This window comes from Cibotium barometz, chromosome 2 (assembly GCF_041138505.1).
Source record: "Cibotium barometz isolate CiBa-2024 chromosome 2, ASM4113850v1, whole genome shotgun sequence".
NCBI lineage: Eukaryota > Viridiplantae > Streptophyta > Polypodiopsida > Cyatheales > Cibotiaceae > Cibotium > Cibotium barometz.
The window spans coordinates 12138424-12155637 of record NC_141047.1 but is presented as its reverse complement, the minus strand read 5'-3'; the positions used below and the strand labels follow the sequence as shown (position 1 = coordinate 12155637).

Below are 17214 nucleotides of genomic sequence, written 5' to 3'. Positions count from 1 at the left end.
TTGGAGCTAGAGTGCCCCAAATCTGAAATGAAAACGACACCTGTTGGCCGCAAAGCTTGGCGCTCCTTTCGGTATTTCTTTATTCAAATTCAAAAAGATGTAAAGCTGAGTACAACAAAACCAGCCAGGGGATTACACTTGTATGTCCAATCTGGCAGCCCACAATACCTCTTAGCACAGAGGATTCACTCACAGATCTGTGTCCCACAATACCTCTTAGCACAGAGGATTCACTCACAGATCTGTGTCCCACAAAAGCAACACTCTGTGTTTCCCTCTGATCAGCCAAGACCATTCAGCAGGGCAGCCTTGAGCACACATCTGGCATATTCCAAGTATATGGTTCCACAATTCAGCATAAACATACATCCACTGTCCAATCTCTGTTTCCACCCTTTCAATCTGCCATACCCCTCCTCTCACAAGGGGCCAGATAGCACAACTCTGCAACAGACATAAGCCAATGGAAAGAAAGATAGATGGACAAGTTCAGAGCTTACCAAATCAGCACGTGGTTCTACACTCGTGAGGCCAATCGTACCAGTCTGTACATGCCTTCTTGCAACCACCTGTCTGATGCACCAAATAAGCTCTGATATAGCACTGCCTGCAACTGTCTATACATTCTCTACGCCTGCAGCTGCCGCCACCTGTACCTGCTGGACAGAATAGTTCTTGACACTCTGCACCCGTCCGTACAGGACCACAGCACCTGACTGAATCTGTCCGTACAGAACTATACGGACTGTGCTGCGCACGCCAGAGTCTGCCTGTTCGCCTACTGTACCCGACTGTACCAGCTGGTACAATTCCGTACCTGCAACCAGCCGCCTGTCAATAGTCGTACAGCCGCCTGTACCTGCTGTACGGTTCCCTGATGGCTTCACCTGTACCAGCCAATAGCAAAGCAACAGCCGCCTGACCTGTGCCGCTTGTACCTGCAGCAGAACCTGCAACAACCTACAGCAACCGTACTGTAACCTGTACTTGCAGCAGTCCGTACACCTGTACTTGCTGTCGTACAGCTCTGTACGGCCTGTCTAAACAGCTTCGTCTTCTCACATACAGAAGCAAAAACCAGTCGACCAGCCTTCCCCTCTTCTCCATGCTTGCAAACTTGCACGACTCCCAAAAAGCTAGAGAGAGAGAGATGAGAGAGGCGTGTACCTCCAAAAGTGGAGTGGCCTCTCTCCAAAATTATCCTAGGGCCCCAACTTTAATAAACATTAAAGTTCCCTAGGGGCATTAATGTTCTTGTTCCCCCCTTCACACCTGGAGATGTCCACACATCATTATCTCTGTCCGGGCACCCCAAATGTGAATCATTTAATATTTTTGCTCAGCAACCACCATGCCCACACTTGTGCTGTTCCATTTTCACAGGGTCATGACATACCCCCCTCTTGAAAAATGGCAAGCGTCCTCGATTGCATTCTGGTGATACAGCAAAATATTCAGAGTGAAATATACAATATGGCAAGATCAACGTCCCAATCTCTCTAAGCCATGCACATGTAACATCATTCACTGCAAACCAATGGCGTAGTAGTAGTCCAAGTTGTATACCACTGTGAACCATACACAACCACAACATCCAATGTGACTAGTACACATATATCATAGAAGTCCCATAAACAGATGTACTGTCAGCCATCAGTACCTTCGGGTGAGACAAAAATTGCACCAAGCGACCTCTAGATGTCATCTGAGCCTGTCTGTATCAAGGGAGTGGAGGTGCTACCCCCCTCTTGAGCATCAGGCAATGCTCCAGACCCATGCTCTGCTGAACCTGAATAAGCCAAAACAAGAGTCGGCTCCAACTCAAAGACATCGAGATAAAACTGCAAATCCTGAGTGCCAACTTAACTCTCCGATAAGCTTCATCCATATTCTCCACATACTGATCAGCCACAAAGATCTTATCCTTTGTGTGCAAAATGGGTGGTACCTTCTTCCCTCCTTCCACAATCTCAAAAGGTGCCTTGCCCGTCGAGGTATGGACAGTGTTGTTATAGGCAAACTCCACCAAAGGAAGATACTTTTCCCATTGTTGCTTGTGCTCTGACACATAACACTTAAGAAGATCTAACACTATAGAGTTAGCCTCTTCCGATTGACCATCTGTTTGTGGATGAAATGAAGATGAAAACTTGAGAGTTGTACCCATGTTGTCAAACAACCCTCTCCAGAACAAACTCGTCATCCGTGGATCACGGTCACTAATGATAGACGTAGGCAAGTCATGATACTTGAAGATGTTCGCCATGAACAACTTCACCATATGATCCACTTTGATCGTCTTACGCACGGGAATGAAATGAGCCTACTTACTGAACCTGCATATGATAGTCCAAATGCCATCATTGCCCGTTTGTGTCCGTGGAAGATCAAATATAAAATCCATGGCAATGCTCTCCCAAGGTCTATCTGGAATAGGTAAAGGCTGTAGTAACCCTGGTGTCTTTTGACGGTCAAACTTTACCTTCTGACATACGATACATTGCCTAACAAAGGCATCAGCATCTCTTCTCAAGGTTGGCCAATAAAAGAAAGTCTCCACTGCTTTTACCGTGGCGTCAATACCTCTATGACCTGCATACGGTGGAGCATGACTTTCAATCATAACCTTGAGTCGCAATGGCTTGGTAACACACAGTCTGCCATGCATCAATAAAAACCCATCTCTGAGCGTATAGTGCTCATGCCGCTGACCCTCAGACATCTGATCATACACCCTGCCAAAGTCCTCATCATGGGCATACTGCTCTTTCCTTTCATCAAGCTCATGATGATAAGCAAGTGAAACTGCTAAGACCTGTGGCTTGCGTGACAAAGCATCTGCCACTACATTCTTTTTGCCTTCCATATGCACAATCTGGAAGTGAAACATAGACAAAAAGTTTGCCCATCGCATATGCTTCTCTGAAAGCTTAGTTTGCGTGAGGAAATAACGCAAGGTCTGATGATCTGTCTGCACAGTCAAATCAGCCCCAAGCAAATAGTGTTTCCATGTAGAAAGAGCATGAATTACAGCCAACATCTCTTTCTCATAAACCTGTAAATGCTTCTCGGCATCTTGCAATATTCTACTCTCATAGGCTATCACATGTCCTTCCTGCATGAGATCTGCCCCAATGCTACTTCCACATGCATCACATTGGACAACAAAAGCTTTTCGGAGGTCCGGTAATACCAATACTGGATCCGAAGTAAGCTTTTCTTTAAGCTTTTTGAAGGCTGTGATTTCCTGATCAGCCCATCTAAACGGAGTTGCCTTCTTTGTTAAGGCATGAAGAGGCGAAGCAATTTCAGCAAAATACCGTATGTACCGCCTGTAATAGGAACACAATCCTAGAAAGCTGCGTACATCATGCACGGTCCTCAAATCTGGCCAATTAAGAATTGCTTCCACCTTCGCTGGATCCATACGGACTCCATGCTTAGACACAATATGCCCCAAGAAATGTATCTCGTGCAAAAAGAACTCACTCTTCTTGCCATTAATAACCAGCCTATGGTTCCTGAGTTCTGCAAACACAATGGCCAAATGCCTTCTATGCTCTTCCTCAGTTTGTGAATGCACAATCATATCATCAAAGAATGTGCCCACAAACGCTCTATGAGGCCTGAAAATCCTGTCCATCATTCTGTTAAATGTGGCAGGTGCATTTGTCAAACCAAAGGGCATAACCAAGAACTCATACAACCCAAACATGGTTCGAAATGCTGTCTTATGCACATCCTCGGGTCTAATACGTATCTGATGATACCCGCTTTTCAAGTCAATACGACTAAAGACTGTGGAGCCCTGTAAGCGGTCCAAAATGTCATCGATCCTCGGAATGGGGAATCGATTCTTGATGGTATTCTTGTTCAGCGCCCTGTAATCAATACACATGCGCCAAGAACCATCCTTCTTTTGCACTAAGAGTACAGGTGAGCAAAAGGGTGATGAGCTAGGCTGTATCAACCCTTTATTCAGAAGCTCCTGTACCTGACTCATAATTTCTTCTTGTTGGGCTGCACTAACACGATACGGCGGTCTATTTGGTGGAGTACTACCAAGAATTAGATCGATGGCATGATCTTTTGGCCTCTCCGGAGGAAGTTCCCCTGGCAATGACTCGAAAAAACAATCTTGGAATCCACATAAGAAATCAGTCTTGTCCTTATCTAACATAGACAAATTAGACTTAGACTCATCATCTTGTGCATCCTTTACATAAATCAAGTACGCGGAAAGATGTTTTTTCATTACTGATGAAATTGCCGAAGCTGATACAATAGGAACAGATTCTCCTTTTAACTTTACATCCAAAACATGTTCTTTCCCTCTATGAGTCAGAGTGATCTTCCTATTGTATGTGTCCACCACCGCATGTATTCTGTGGCACCATGGCATTCCCAACAAAACATCACATCCATCAAGTGGCATGATGAAAAACTCTTCGCTGTCCACATAACCCTGCAAATGAAGCCTGAGCTTCCCAATAATAGGAGTGACGGGTTCAGCATACCCTGGACAAGCCATGTTAGCCTCATATAACGGCCCCATCTCCTTTGCACGAATCCCCAATCGGCCAGCCAAATCCGGTGAAATAAAGTTGGCTCTAGCACCTGTGTCAAAGAATATCAAGGCATTTTGATCTCTCACTTTGCCCCATGCCCTGCACAACTCACACTCTTCACCACCTGGCTGTTCCCCAACAAGATCAGGAACTAACCCTGCAGAAGGTTTTGGTTTCTTTGACTTGGGCTCCCCTTTATTGTCAGAGTCCTTTTGGGACTTTCGCTTGGGACAATTAAAAGACATATGTCCCTCTTCTGTACAGTAAAAACATTTCCGAGCATCCCTCAAAGCCTCTCTCTACTCAAAAGTTCTCTTGGGCATTGGCAACTTCTTATACCGCGTCTCTGTAGACCCTTTTGCATCACCCGAAGCATGCCCTGACTTTTCAGATTTCTTGCTCGAGTTCTTACTGCCTTTAAATCCAGATGAGACTCCAGTAAGTAACGCATTAGCTGTCATAGCATTCTCTATCATCTGTGACATGTTTGTTACTCGAGTCTTTATGCAATAGTCACGCACTTCCTTGGGCAGCCCACAACAATACTTCTCTACCTCCTCAGACAAAGGCACTGCACGGTAAGAAGTAACTGGGAGTAAAGCTTCCCAAAACTTCTTGTTATAATCTTCAAGATTGTCACACTTTGATAAATCCAACTTGTGCCATGCTATCATTACATCCACCTCAAAAGTAGATGTGAGCCATACGGAAGAGAACACCTGTTTAAATTGTACCCAAGTAGATGGTGCTATGCCTTGCAAAAGAAGAGTAGACCACCACTGCAATGCATTGCCTTTGAGAAAAGTCGCAGCTTTTCTCACCTTTGAGGACTCCATGTAATTACCACCAGAAAAAGCAGCATCAAACTGCTCTAAGAAGGTAAGTGCTTTTAACTTATCTTTGGCCCCATTGAGTGTATCAAATTTCACAGCAGCTCCCCCTTCCTTATAATCCTTCGCCTTACCCATAGGCGTTAGATTATCGTAAGGAAGTGGCTTCACAAGTTTGCTACCCCCAGCATTCATGCCCATCATAGGGTCAACATTACCAATTCCCACACCTGGCATGCCATACATTCCAGCCATGTTTCCAAACATACGATTATGCATATCGGGCTGCATGCCCCCATACATATTTGCTTGCATTCCAGGTTGCATGCTCCCAAACATGTTTCCTTGCATTCCGGACTGCATACCACCATACATATTCCCCTGCATACCAGGCTGAAAATTAGCTCCAAAAGTCCCTGGCATACCCATGCCTCCCTGAGGATAACCCCCAGTCATAGATTGGAACACCGAGCCACCACCAAAATAACCTGGATGCATAGTCTGCTGAGGAATAGATGGCTGTCCAAAGAAGGAACTCTGAGAGTTAGCACCATAAGCATGCTGCATGTTCGGAAACTGTCCAAAAGATGGATCCTATGGGAAGGCACCACTATGACCCTGAGGAAGGTTCTTAGAACGCACCTTCTTCTTCTTCTTTTCAGGCTCTGTACGGGATCTCATAAATTCAGCAAACTTCTCACTTTGTGTGAGCTGCATAAACACATCCATAACACCAGCCAAACGATTTTTAAACTGAGCATCATCTTCCTCTTTACTAGGCACATCTTCTGGCTGTGTTACATCCTCATAATGCTCATCATCGGCAACCTGTTCTCCTGCAAGATTATCCTCAGATTCATTTCTTTCAGGAGAGGTCTCTTGCTCTTCCTCTTCATGATAAAAGTACTCGTCTTCTGTATCAGACATGTTGCTGAATTTTTCAACGATGACTTTCCTCGAGTCAACCACGAGCTCACCCCCTTAAGAAAGTTGATGATAGGTCCCGGGCAAACGGAACCTTGAAACCGGCCTCTGGTAGAAACCAAAGTGCGGTAGACTAGCAGTCACCCTTCCACTTGTAGTCCAGATATAAAAACAAATTTGATTGGAGCTGAAGTGCCCCAAATCTGAAATGAAAACGACACCTGTTGGCCGCAAAGCTTGGCGCCCCTTTCGGTATTTCTTTATTCAAATTCAAAAAGATGTAAAGCTGAGTACAACAAAACCAGCCAGGGGATTACACCTGTATGTCCAATCTGGCAGCCCACAATACCTCTTAGCACAGAGGATTCACTCACAGATCTGTGTCCCACAAAAGCAACACTCTGTGTTTCCCTCTGATCAGCCAAGACCATTCAGCAGGGCAGCCTTGAGCACACATCTGGCATATCCCAAGTACATGGTTCCACAATTCAACATAAACATACATCCACTGTCCAATCTCTGTTTCCACCCTTTCAATCTGCCATACCCCTCCTCTCACAAGGGGCCAGATAGCACAACTCTGCAACAGACATAAGCCAATGGAAAGAAAGATAGATGGACAAGTTCAGAGCTTACCAAATCAGCACGTGGTTCTGCACTCGTGAGGCCAATCGTACCAGTCTGTACATGCCTTCTTGCAACCACCTGTCTGATGCACCAAATAAGCTCTGATACAGCACTGCCTGCAACTGTCTATACAGTCTCTACGCCTGCAGCTGCCGCCACCTGTACCTGCTGGACAGTACAGTTCTTGACACTCTGCACCCGTCCGTACAGGACCACAGCACCTGACTGAATCTGTCCGTACAGAACTATACGGACTGTGCTGCGCACGCCAGAGTCTGCCTGTTCGCCTGCTGTACCCGACTGTACCAGCTGGTACAGTTCCGTACCTGCAACCAGCCGCCTGTCAAGAGTCGTACAGCCGCCTGTACCTGCTGTACGATTCCCTGATGGCTTCACCTGTACCAGCCAACAGCAAAGCAACAGCCGCCTGACCTGCGCCGCCTGTACCTGCCGGCCTGTCTAAACAACTTGGTCTTCTCACGTACAGCAGCAAAAACCAGTCGACCAGCCTTCCCCTCTTCTCCACGCTTGCAAACTTGCACGACTCCCAAAAAGCTAGAGAGAGAGAGATGAGAGAGGCGTGTAACTCCAAAAGTGGAGTGGCCTCTCTCCAAAATTGTCCTAGGGCCCCAACTTTAATAAACATTAAAGTTCCCTAGGGGCATTAATGTTCTTGTTCCCCCCTTCACACCTGGAGATGTCCACACATCATTATCTCTGTCCGGGCACCCCAAATGTGAATCATTTAATATTTTTGCTCAGCAACCACCATGCCCACACTTGTGCTGTTCCATTTTCACAGGGTCATGACACTACCAATTGAGTCATTGTCACTATGAGACCCGAAGCCAATGAAGGGAACTCCCCAGCAACCTTGTTAAGCAAATGTAAGTTTGCATTAATAAAGATTAGATCATTCGCCTTTGCTATGCCAAGGTGATTCCTCGTCTTTGACGCTATGTCACCAAATGAGCTCCACAAGCGCTCAAGGAGAGGAACTAGCCCTCCAGCTAAGAATACAAATGGCCAACCGCTACAACTCTGGGATGCAGCTCCATAATCCTCCCACCATAAAGCTCATCCAACTACAAACCTGTCTGCCAAGGCATCTGCATACGAAAAGAGGCCCATTTTATTCCTGTAGAAGCCCAATTGAGTTTTGATGGTTCTCCTCTAAGTCTGATCTAACACCAATCTTTGGAGAGTCTTCTCCCACTCTCTGGCCACCTCTCCATCAGCGGTCTCTTGCCCCTTGCCCTAAAACTTTGGATCCCATACAAATGCTACTGCCTGCAAATGTGACTATCCCACCGTGACTAGCATAGCTCCCTCAAGTCCTCAAACCTGTCAGCATCTTGCTCAATCTCCCTAATGTGCTCCACTATCTTATCCTGTCTCTCATACACCTTGCCAATGCAAGGGTCATCACCATCAACAAGTCTCATCATGCAAATGATAGGTGAGACAGTAGCAAGCACATGATGAACCTATTCCCACAAGCTCTCATCGAGTACAGTATGAGAGCAACCTGTAAGTCTTCTACAATGCCCTTGGATTGGTGGATTCTCAATCGACACACGGGCTTCCTTGTCCTTGCGTTGGGCAGTCATAATACTTGTTCTCAAGCATTGTACAACAGTTCTCCAAAGAAGTAATATAAGCAAATACTCCTACTTGCAGGGGTGGGGGGGGGGCTTCAGTGGGTATTTGGGACCCAATAATCTCACTAGTCATTGGTTCCTAGCTATTAGTCATGGACATCAAGGCTATGTTCACCACCACAGTGATTGACTTCACCTCCCACATGGAAATAGAGAGAGCTTCCCTACGTAAGGAGTTGGATGTGCGTTTACAAGCACTCGACACTAGGCCATATGTACAAGCAGCTACTCTTGATTTGACGTCTACATGTGATATGTAGCGGAAGCCTTTGTATTGGAAGGATCCTCAGTCCTGTCACACAAATGCTCACACCGTCTTCTGTATCCTGTGTTTCGTGAGTTTAGCAATCCACTTTAATACTTCAAACTTCAAAGAGATATGTAGACTGTACACCAGATTGGGTCCCGAATTACCCACTGAAGGGCCCCCTATATCCCGATAACGAGATAGTATTTGCTTTATTACTTTAGAGAGAATGATTGTGGACTGTAGATAAGCCAAACGCAAGATCTCGGAGGATCTAAAGCCTGGCTGAACTGTACACGGCTGTAGAAACACCTCAATGAACTGATCTTGAGCCTATGCACTCTTCCCAAGGGCATGAGGAAGGGCTGCACACCTGAGGCTGAGAAAAGAAGGCGGTGGACTGTTCTAAGCTATGTTAGAATGCTGTAAATGCTTATGAATGATAGAATACCTTTACCAGATGACTGGTGTATGCCTGGATGATGCACTGAATGCTGGATACTGATGTAGACTGATGAATCAAGGCTGAAACTGCTGGGAATCTGCAAACGCAGGTCTGTAGGGCTGTTGTAGGGCTGTAAACACACTCCTGTACGGCTGTAGATCTACAAATGCAGGACTGGAGGGGACTGAACAGCTGCTGGCCAAGGTAGATGCATAAACACAGATGTAAACTGCTGTCTTGGGCCTGTGGAGGTACTGTATGGCTGCTGGCTGAAGGGGTCTGATGGCTGCGCCTAGGGCTACTAGATGGGCTTCAAGAAGGGCTGCAAGAAGACACCAACTACCAAGGAGCAGGAGTTCAATCTAGGCTGAAGGCAAGGGTACTCCTAGGGCTGAGGAGGAAAGCTCTTAGCACACTGAAGACTGAATGATGAACTAAACCCTATGCAAGCCTATTTATACTAGATAGGGGCTGGTCAAGTTGGCTGGTCATTTATTTAATAAAGTTTATGTTTATAAATGACATTAAATGCTATATAAATACCATAAAATATGGGAAAAATACTAGATAAATCCTAGTAAATTCCCTAAGGCTTCTGAGATATTCTAAATGATGCACAGGCATATGAATGCATATTATGCAGGATGCAAAGTGCTTTCTGATGCAAACCCTAAGGCTTCTACTGACTCTACATGCATGAATGATTCTCTCCAAGTGGGTTAAGGGACTTGACTGACTGACTGACCCGCTAAGGCTGAGGAATGACCTACGTAGCTCGTGCCTGACTCATCCTGGACTGAGGATGCACAATGGGGTCACGGCGTACGACAAATATCATCCTACTAGGTTCTGATAATGTACAAATGTTGCACTGCTGATGATGAGCCAGTTTGTCACCATGCACTGAGTGCAGAGTGCATGTGACACTACACTAGCTCATCATTTGCAACAAGAGGATGATGCTTCTAAGCATGAGGTGGGGCAGCCAACTCCCTTCAAGGGAAGAACCATTAGCTTCTTGTGTACCACTCGTTGAGCGACCAAACAAGCATCGCTCCCAATCATTGAGCGGTCATTAGCTTCTTGCGTACCACTCATTGAGCAATCAGACAGTGCTCCTGCCAACCTCTAGCTGCCTCCCAAGCCACAGAAAAAATGGGAAAAATAGGGAAAAAATGCGAAGAGTGGGGAAAAATGATAAAACACCTCATAAGGGCGGGCACACCCACAACAAAGGCCCTCGTGTATAAAACTAGACGGGAGATGACTTCTAACACCCCCTCTCAGCTCCTGGCTGTGAAACCAACCACAGGGAGCTAGGGTGCCGCCTGAGCAAATCCTGAGAGAGCGACTTCGTGAAGAGGTCCACCGTACTGTCCTCCGTCGAACAGAACTCTAGCACGATGTCATCAGCAACGATCTGTTCACAAACAAAGTGCCTCTGGATGACCATGGGTTCCTCCAGTGGAAGCCCAAACCTGCAATGCAACCTCTGCATCCTCACCACCTCACAAGCAGCATCACAAGCAGCCCGGTACTCTGCCTCTGTCCGCGACAAGGCAAAAGATGACTGCCTCTTACTGCTCCGAAAAACTGCTCCTGGGCCTGAAGTAGATCTCCTCGTGTCCGGATCTCCTCCCCAAACTGAGTCACTCCAACCGTGGAGTCAGACTCCATCCAACAATCCCCCTCCTGTGTACAAGAGTCCATGATCCTTCGCATGCCACAGAAACCACAGGAAACACAATCCTGCCTCCCAAAGAGTCATCCGCAACCATGAGCTCAACTGCCTCATCAGGTAGCTCCCGTCCAATCTGGTGTCCATCAACCAGATCAATGAACCATCCTGCTTCTGAGTCAAAGAGGCATCACACTGCTAACAAGGATCAACACCTGTTACGGTGCAAAAACAAGTCCTGGAAACCTCCTAAAGACCACGCAAGGCCTTCTGAAACCTGTCAACCACCCCCTCTGAATCCGGAACCACAAAGCCTGGAGTATGCACCTCCTTCTGCAAGTAATCAACTGCCACCTGCCTGGCTTTCCGAAAGGTCCCCGTGGAAAGAACATCCTCATCTACTGGAGATTCGTTGTCCCGAACACGACGAGACATCAGAGCATAAGTGACCTGTTCAGTTTCCTCTAACTCACGAACACAAGAACTACCAATATCAGTACTGGAAAGTTCCTGCCAACTACTACCATCTACTGGTAAGCTATCCACCATCTGGTCCCGGAAAGCCTGTACCTGCAGCGTATCCACACTTAAGTGGCCATTACCAGACTGCCACTCATCACAAACCTGAGGACCTGGGAGAGAGAGTACTGAAAGCTTGTAAACTCCATTCTCCACTCCGCCTTCCCAAACCACCTGGCCTATTGTTTTGTCCCGGAGAGCAACAAAATGCTCATCAAACTCCACCCGTATGCCAGTCTTGCAAACCTGATGCACTGACAACAGATGAAAACCAAGTGCCGGAACATACAATACCTGGGAGGAATGCTTCCCCCCTCTGCCATCGGGAACTATCTCCATCCTGCCCTCACTGTGAACTGGGATAGTGGACGTATCCCCAGTAAGAATGTGACCAGAAAGCCTGTAGAGATCCTGTAAACCGGAACAGGAAGGAGTCATGTGCCTGGAAGCACCACTATCGAGAATCCACTCCCGAGTATCCGTTGCGGAGAGTCCTCCAATCTCCTCCCTGCTTGAAGAAAATGAAACATCGGTGTCCACCACCTCCAGGTGCACAAAAGCCGGAGTCTTCATTATTGCTGCTGAGGAATCTTCATCCTTCTCGGTCTTCCGCTTGAAACACTGTCTCCAATAGTGGCCTTTCTCGCCACAATCATTACAGGTCCTCTCTGCCTTTAGTTTCTCGCGGTCAGTAACGGACATCTTCTCAGAAGACTTCTCCGACGAAGCCTTCCCTTTGCCCGTGTTACGGCCTTTCGACCGTTGGCCAGTTAAGGCATCCGAACCTCCAGCCTGAGGAGGGTTCGTGAATCGTTCCTCCTGGTCCAGGACCATGGGCACAAGCTCCTCCCACGTGATGGTGCACTGGTAATCAAAGACGAGTGAAATGCTGAGTACAAAGAGGGCAAATGTGACAGCAACGTTATGGCCATGTCCTCTAACGATATCTCCTTCCCAGCCTGAAGAACTTCCTGCTGAAGAGCCTGCGGCTTGTTAATATGCTCCCGCATCGTTGACGACTTTGCAGGGTTCATAACCCGCATCTGTACTTCCAAGGAAATCCTCTTCATGGGCGATACCTTGTTGTAAAGAGAAGCCAAATGCTGCCATATACCTCTGGCCAGCGTCATATGCTTTACATGATTGATTACCTGCGGTGTGCAGTTGAGAAAGATAAACGAACGGACCCTAGCGTTGACACGATCCCACATCTGTGTCTGAGCCTCCCGGTCCTTCCGGATCGACGGTAACTCCCCTTCCTCTACTTCAGGCCGTGAAACACCAACAACGACGAAATCAGCGAGGTCGAAAGACTCCAGAACAGATTCCATCATAGCCTTCCATATGCCGTAGTTGCTCCCGTCCAACTGACGGTCCACTGGGAACGTGGGGAGTGTCGAGATCTTCACGTGTCTCTCGGCCATCTCAAACAAATCTGCCATTGCGGGGATGTACTCTGAATAGGGTGGGTGGGTGGGAACAAAGAACTAAAACCTGCAAGTGGCTGTCCAGCAAATCAGCCCGCCTTCCTCTTGCACCTTCTCTTCCCAATCAGCCCAAAACAGTCCACCAATCAGCAACACAGCAGTCCCCCTCTTGCTCACACAAATCCCAAGACCTATCTAGAGCCTAGGGCTCTGATACCATGTCAGAATACGCAACGGAGATGATGACCAAATCTGGGAACACTAGAGCAAAACGCATGCAGAAAAAAAATACAGCACGAGAGAGAGAGATGTAGGCGTGTAACTCTGCTCTGTATACACAAGAAAATCCTGGGTATGATACACAAATGGTATGGGGACTGGGGGCCTATTTATATGCCCCCATATAAGCAGTCGGCCTGCTGAAAAAGGCACTCCACGACTGCATCATCAGTCGGCCAGCAATAAAATGAGGCCCACGACTGCATACATCCAGTCATGGTGTCGGCTGCCACTCAACAAGTAGCCCACGACTGCATACATCCAGCAGTACAGAGGTCCATGACTGCTGTTGGGCAGTCGGCCAGTCACTTGTCAGCTGATGGGCCAGTCGGCTAGCCACTCAGTGCTCCTGCCAACCTCTGGCTGCCTCCCAAGCCACAAAAAAAATGGAAAAAATAGGGGAAAAATGCGGAGAGTGGGGAAAAATGATAAAACACCTCATAAGGGCGGGCACACCCACAACAAAGGCCCTGGTGTATAAAACTAGACAGGAGATGACTTCTAACAATAACAAAATATTGCTCATCTTTTGCCAAAGTTCTTGATTATGCTTTTCTAGCTTCAAGGCCTTGCTTTTTGGCCTTGGAGCTGCTTTTTGGAAAAGCGGCCTTTAGCTTTTTGGTTCAGCTCACTCTCCTCTTTCCAATGGTGACAGCCCCCTACCACAGTTTTAGTACGAAGGGTAGCCAAACACATTGCACAACCACAAGCTGCATAGAGGCATCAGAGAAGACATATGGCAGATATGCATCCATAGGACATGGATAGCCTTACCCTCGTGATGAGCTTATACCAGGAAGAGTTCTTTATTCTCAAAGGGGATGGTTTTATCCAGATGCCAAGATAGTTGAAAACTCACGTCTCATGCAATTTGAATCCAGCTAGCTATCTCTAAACACCCCTAAATCGAAGTTCACAACCCGAGGACCATAGGGAACCAAAAGGGAAATCAAAGACAGGTTCTGTGGATGCACAAAGGGATCAGCAAAGTAAGATTCGGCCGGGGGGAGGGGGGGGGGGGGGGCTACTTGTTGAGTGGCAGCCGACACCATGACTGCCCAGCTACCAACTTTCCTCCACTTGGCCATTTGTTATGGCCGCCTTGCCTGGCTATCAGCTGCCCATGAGATGCTGGAACTTGGCTAACGGTGTAAACTATTTATTTGAAATGTGGTACACATGCACTACCTCTCTTCTATGGGACTCTTCCACCATCTGCCTCTTCCAATTTTAAGCTCACGTGGGTGTCCTCCATACCCAGTGCCTCTGAAAAACTCATGTGCGCTGAGCCTGTAACATGCTATTGTGCAAACTGAATGCCCAATGAAGCGACACTTGTGCCCTTCAATTACAAAACATGGAGAGCATGGACTTCCATGCAACATTTGGTCGGTTCCTAGGCAAGAGCTAATTTGCTGTTTTAGATACCTTTCAGCAAATGTTTCTGTGATGGTTCTTGCAGGTAGCATTTATGTCCATCAGTTTTTGTGCAATCGCATGAGTCCATAACACTAGCAAATAAATCTAAAGAGAAAAAAAAGGGAGGATTTTTTGAAGAAACGTACAAGGGAAAAGAGGATTACCTTACGAGAGGAGAATCGATGCGCTTATCTCGCCTCTGTGCAGCCTCCTTCATACGAGACTTCAGAAAAGCTTTGTTCTTGGAATCCATCAGTGTAATGTTTGCACAACAACTGGTCGTTACAAAATAAAAACAATAGACCAAAATATGTTCCTTTCTCCCCCTCTCACTCTTCCCTTCTCTCTCTCTCTCTCTCTAGTGAGTAAAGGGTTTTGGTCCAGTGTTCACCGAGAATATTTTCTTCTCAAATCGAAAAAAAACTTGCAATTTTAAAGGTTTTTTAATCAAAATATAACTAAAATGCTTAAAATTTTATCAATTTTTAAAATTATAAAATTATTTTTTACATGTGAGATCGTGAATTTTGCAGGTGTGTTGTAAGGGTTTGCAGGTTTCCTGTGAACACTATTTTGGTCACTCACAAAAGCGAGGTGAGTCGACGTGAATTAATGTGGACCTTTTTTTCTCTCTCATCTTTCTAGATTTAGGGGTGTAAATTTTAACTTTTTTATTACATATTAACCATGTGGACAACCAAGGCACAAGGAGAGGAGAGGAAAAAGAAATCCTCGATTTCTAAAAAATAAGAGGAGAAAATCCCATCGATTTGACCCTTTGTATTTCGGCTTCCATTCCTGCGTTTTGCTTCTTAATGTCTTTTACATATACTGCAGCAACGCAGCCGGCGATCTCACCACCATGAACCACAATATATATATATATATATATATATATATATATATATATATATCTTTAAAAACCTTATCCTCCTATTATTATCCTAAGAGGTTGTTTACAACGGGGGCTCATACAAGGGCTTGTTCACATGGATAGTAGTGCATTATCTCTATGGGATGCACCAACATGGGCATCACCGACATCATGTGGATCAAAGTCTTTGACACCGACAAGGGCACTATCACTGTCAACAGGTGCGCCAGCATAAGCATCACCAATGGAATCTTCATCAATAAAATGTTTTCACCAAAAATTTGTAACCTTTGTAAGAGTGGCCAAAATGAGCACGCTAGTGTTTGTGTGTGTGAAAAATAAGTGTACAATAGTAAAAAAGTTGCAACCAAATGAGTATGCAAGCGTAGGTGTGCACAAGCAAAGCATAAGTGGTAACAAACATGAAGCCTACACCAAAGGCACAGTGAAGAAGACAACGCCAAATCAAGGACAAGAAGTTAAGTGTCAGTGTCAAATCCAAGAGCAAAAGACCATGAGCCAAAGCAATAGGAGCAAAGCGACATCATGCTACCCATCGCTACCCTAACCTAAATCAAATGATGTAAGCCACCAAATGAGTACACAAATTTATATGTTTAGAGCACACTTAACCACCTATGAGTAGCCGAAGAGCACCCAGGAAAATTGATGCAATTATAACACTCTTGACCACTTGAGAGTAGCTGGTTAAGTAAGCACCCAGGGGGGAAGACATCCTATATACAAGTCCAAATGTCAATCCACCTACATTAAGGGGGGGTGAAGTATTTGTAAACCTCGCATATATGAACACCTTGCAGTAGCCTAAGAAAATAGCACCAAGGGGGGGGTGTTGAGAAATGTGGTGCCATTGAGCACATGAGTTGGTAGGGAGTGAGTATGAGTAGTCCAAATGAAGTACAAGCCTAGCAAGCAGCCACATGCGCAAAGGTGGAATTATCCACATAAGCTAGCAAAGCTAATGATGTACTCATTGATATATAAAAGGGGACCATTTTTAAGCAATGAACATATCACTTGCACTCATCTCAAGTCTCTTTATGTATCCAAGCTAATTCATATTGGTGTCTAATTGTACTTGAGTGCATCTTAATCAGCACACTCATTATGAGTTTTTTTGATTTCTATCCACCTTAGATTAGTGTTGTCATTAGTGTAAGATTAGTTTATAATTAGATAGATATCTTGTCATTAGGAGAGCTTGATCCATGATTCTCAATAGTGGTGTAGGTGGAGATTGAGGTAATGGCCTGCGAGTGATAGTACGGTATGGTAGGTTGGTGGCATGGCATATGCTGGGTATTTCCCTTACCCTTGAAGCAAGTTGGGATACTGTGGAGGGTAGTCGTGTAAGGCTGGGTCATACTGTGGTATGTATGCTCCTCCCAATGTTAGGTCTTTGGAGCTCCCTACTCCCTGCTCTTTACCGTTAGTAGCCTAGGTTGTTTGTTGATGTGGCCTCTATGGTCATATTGAACCTAAACCCCCCTGCATTGCTTGTACTGGGGTCTAACGCTACAAAGCCAAAAGATACAGTGGGCCTCCAGGCTATTCTGAACACTCCCGAGTTCATGTTTTGAGAGCTAGCTAATCCAAATGCTACATCTATAACCGTTGTCATTGTGCGACCATTCTAATTAGAGAAAGGATTACTCCTTCCTCTACAAGGTTGGTTCTTCTCGTTCCCAAACCAGA

At 46.0% G+C, this 17214-nt stretch overlaps 1 protein-coding gene across 1 annotated transcript in view; it reads right to left on the bottom strand.

Annotated features, from left to right (window-relative positions):
* Positions 1-15012, bottom strand: part of LOC147640648 (zinc ion binding protein) — a 74570-nt gene extending 59558 nt beyond the window's left edge. Inside the window, exon 1 of the mRNA XM_086813795.1 lies at positions 14789-15012. Within this exon, the coding sequence (XP_086669921.1) occupies positions 14789-14877 (89 nt within the window). The 5' untranslated portion in view covers positions 14878-15012. The remainder of the gene's footprint in view (positions 1-14788) is intronic.
* Between the last annotated feature and the right edge of the window lie 2202 nt (positions 15013-17214).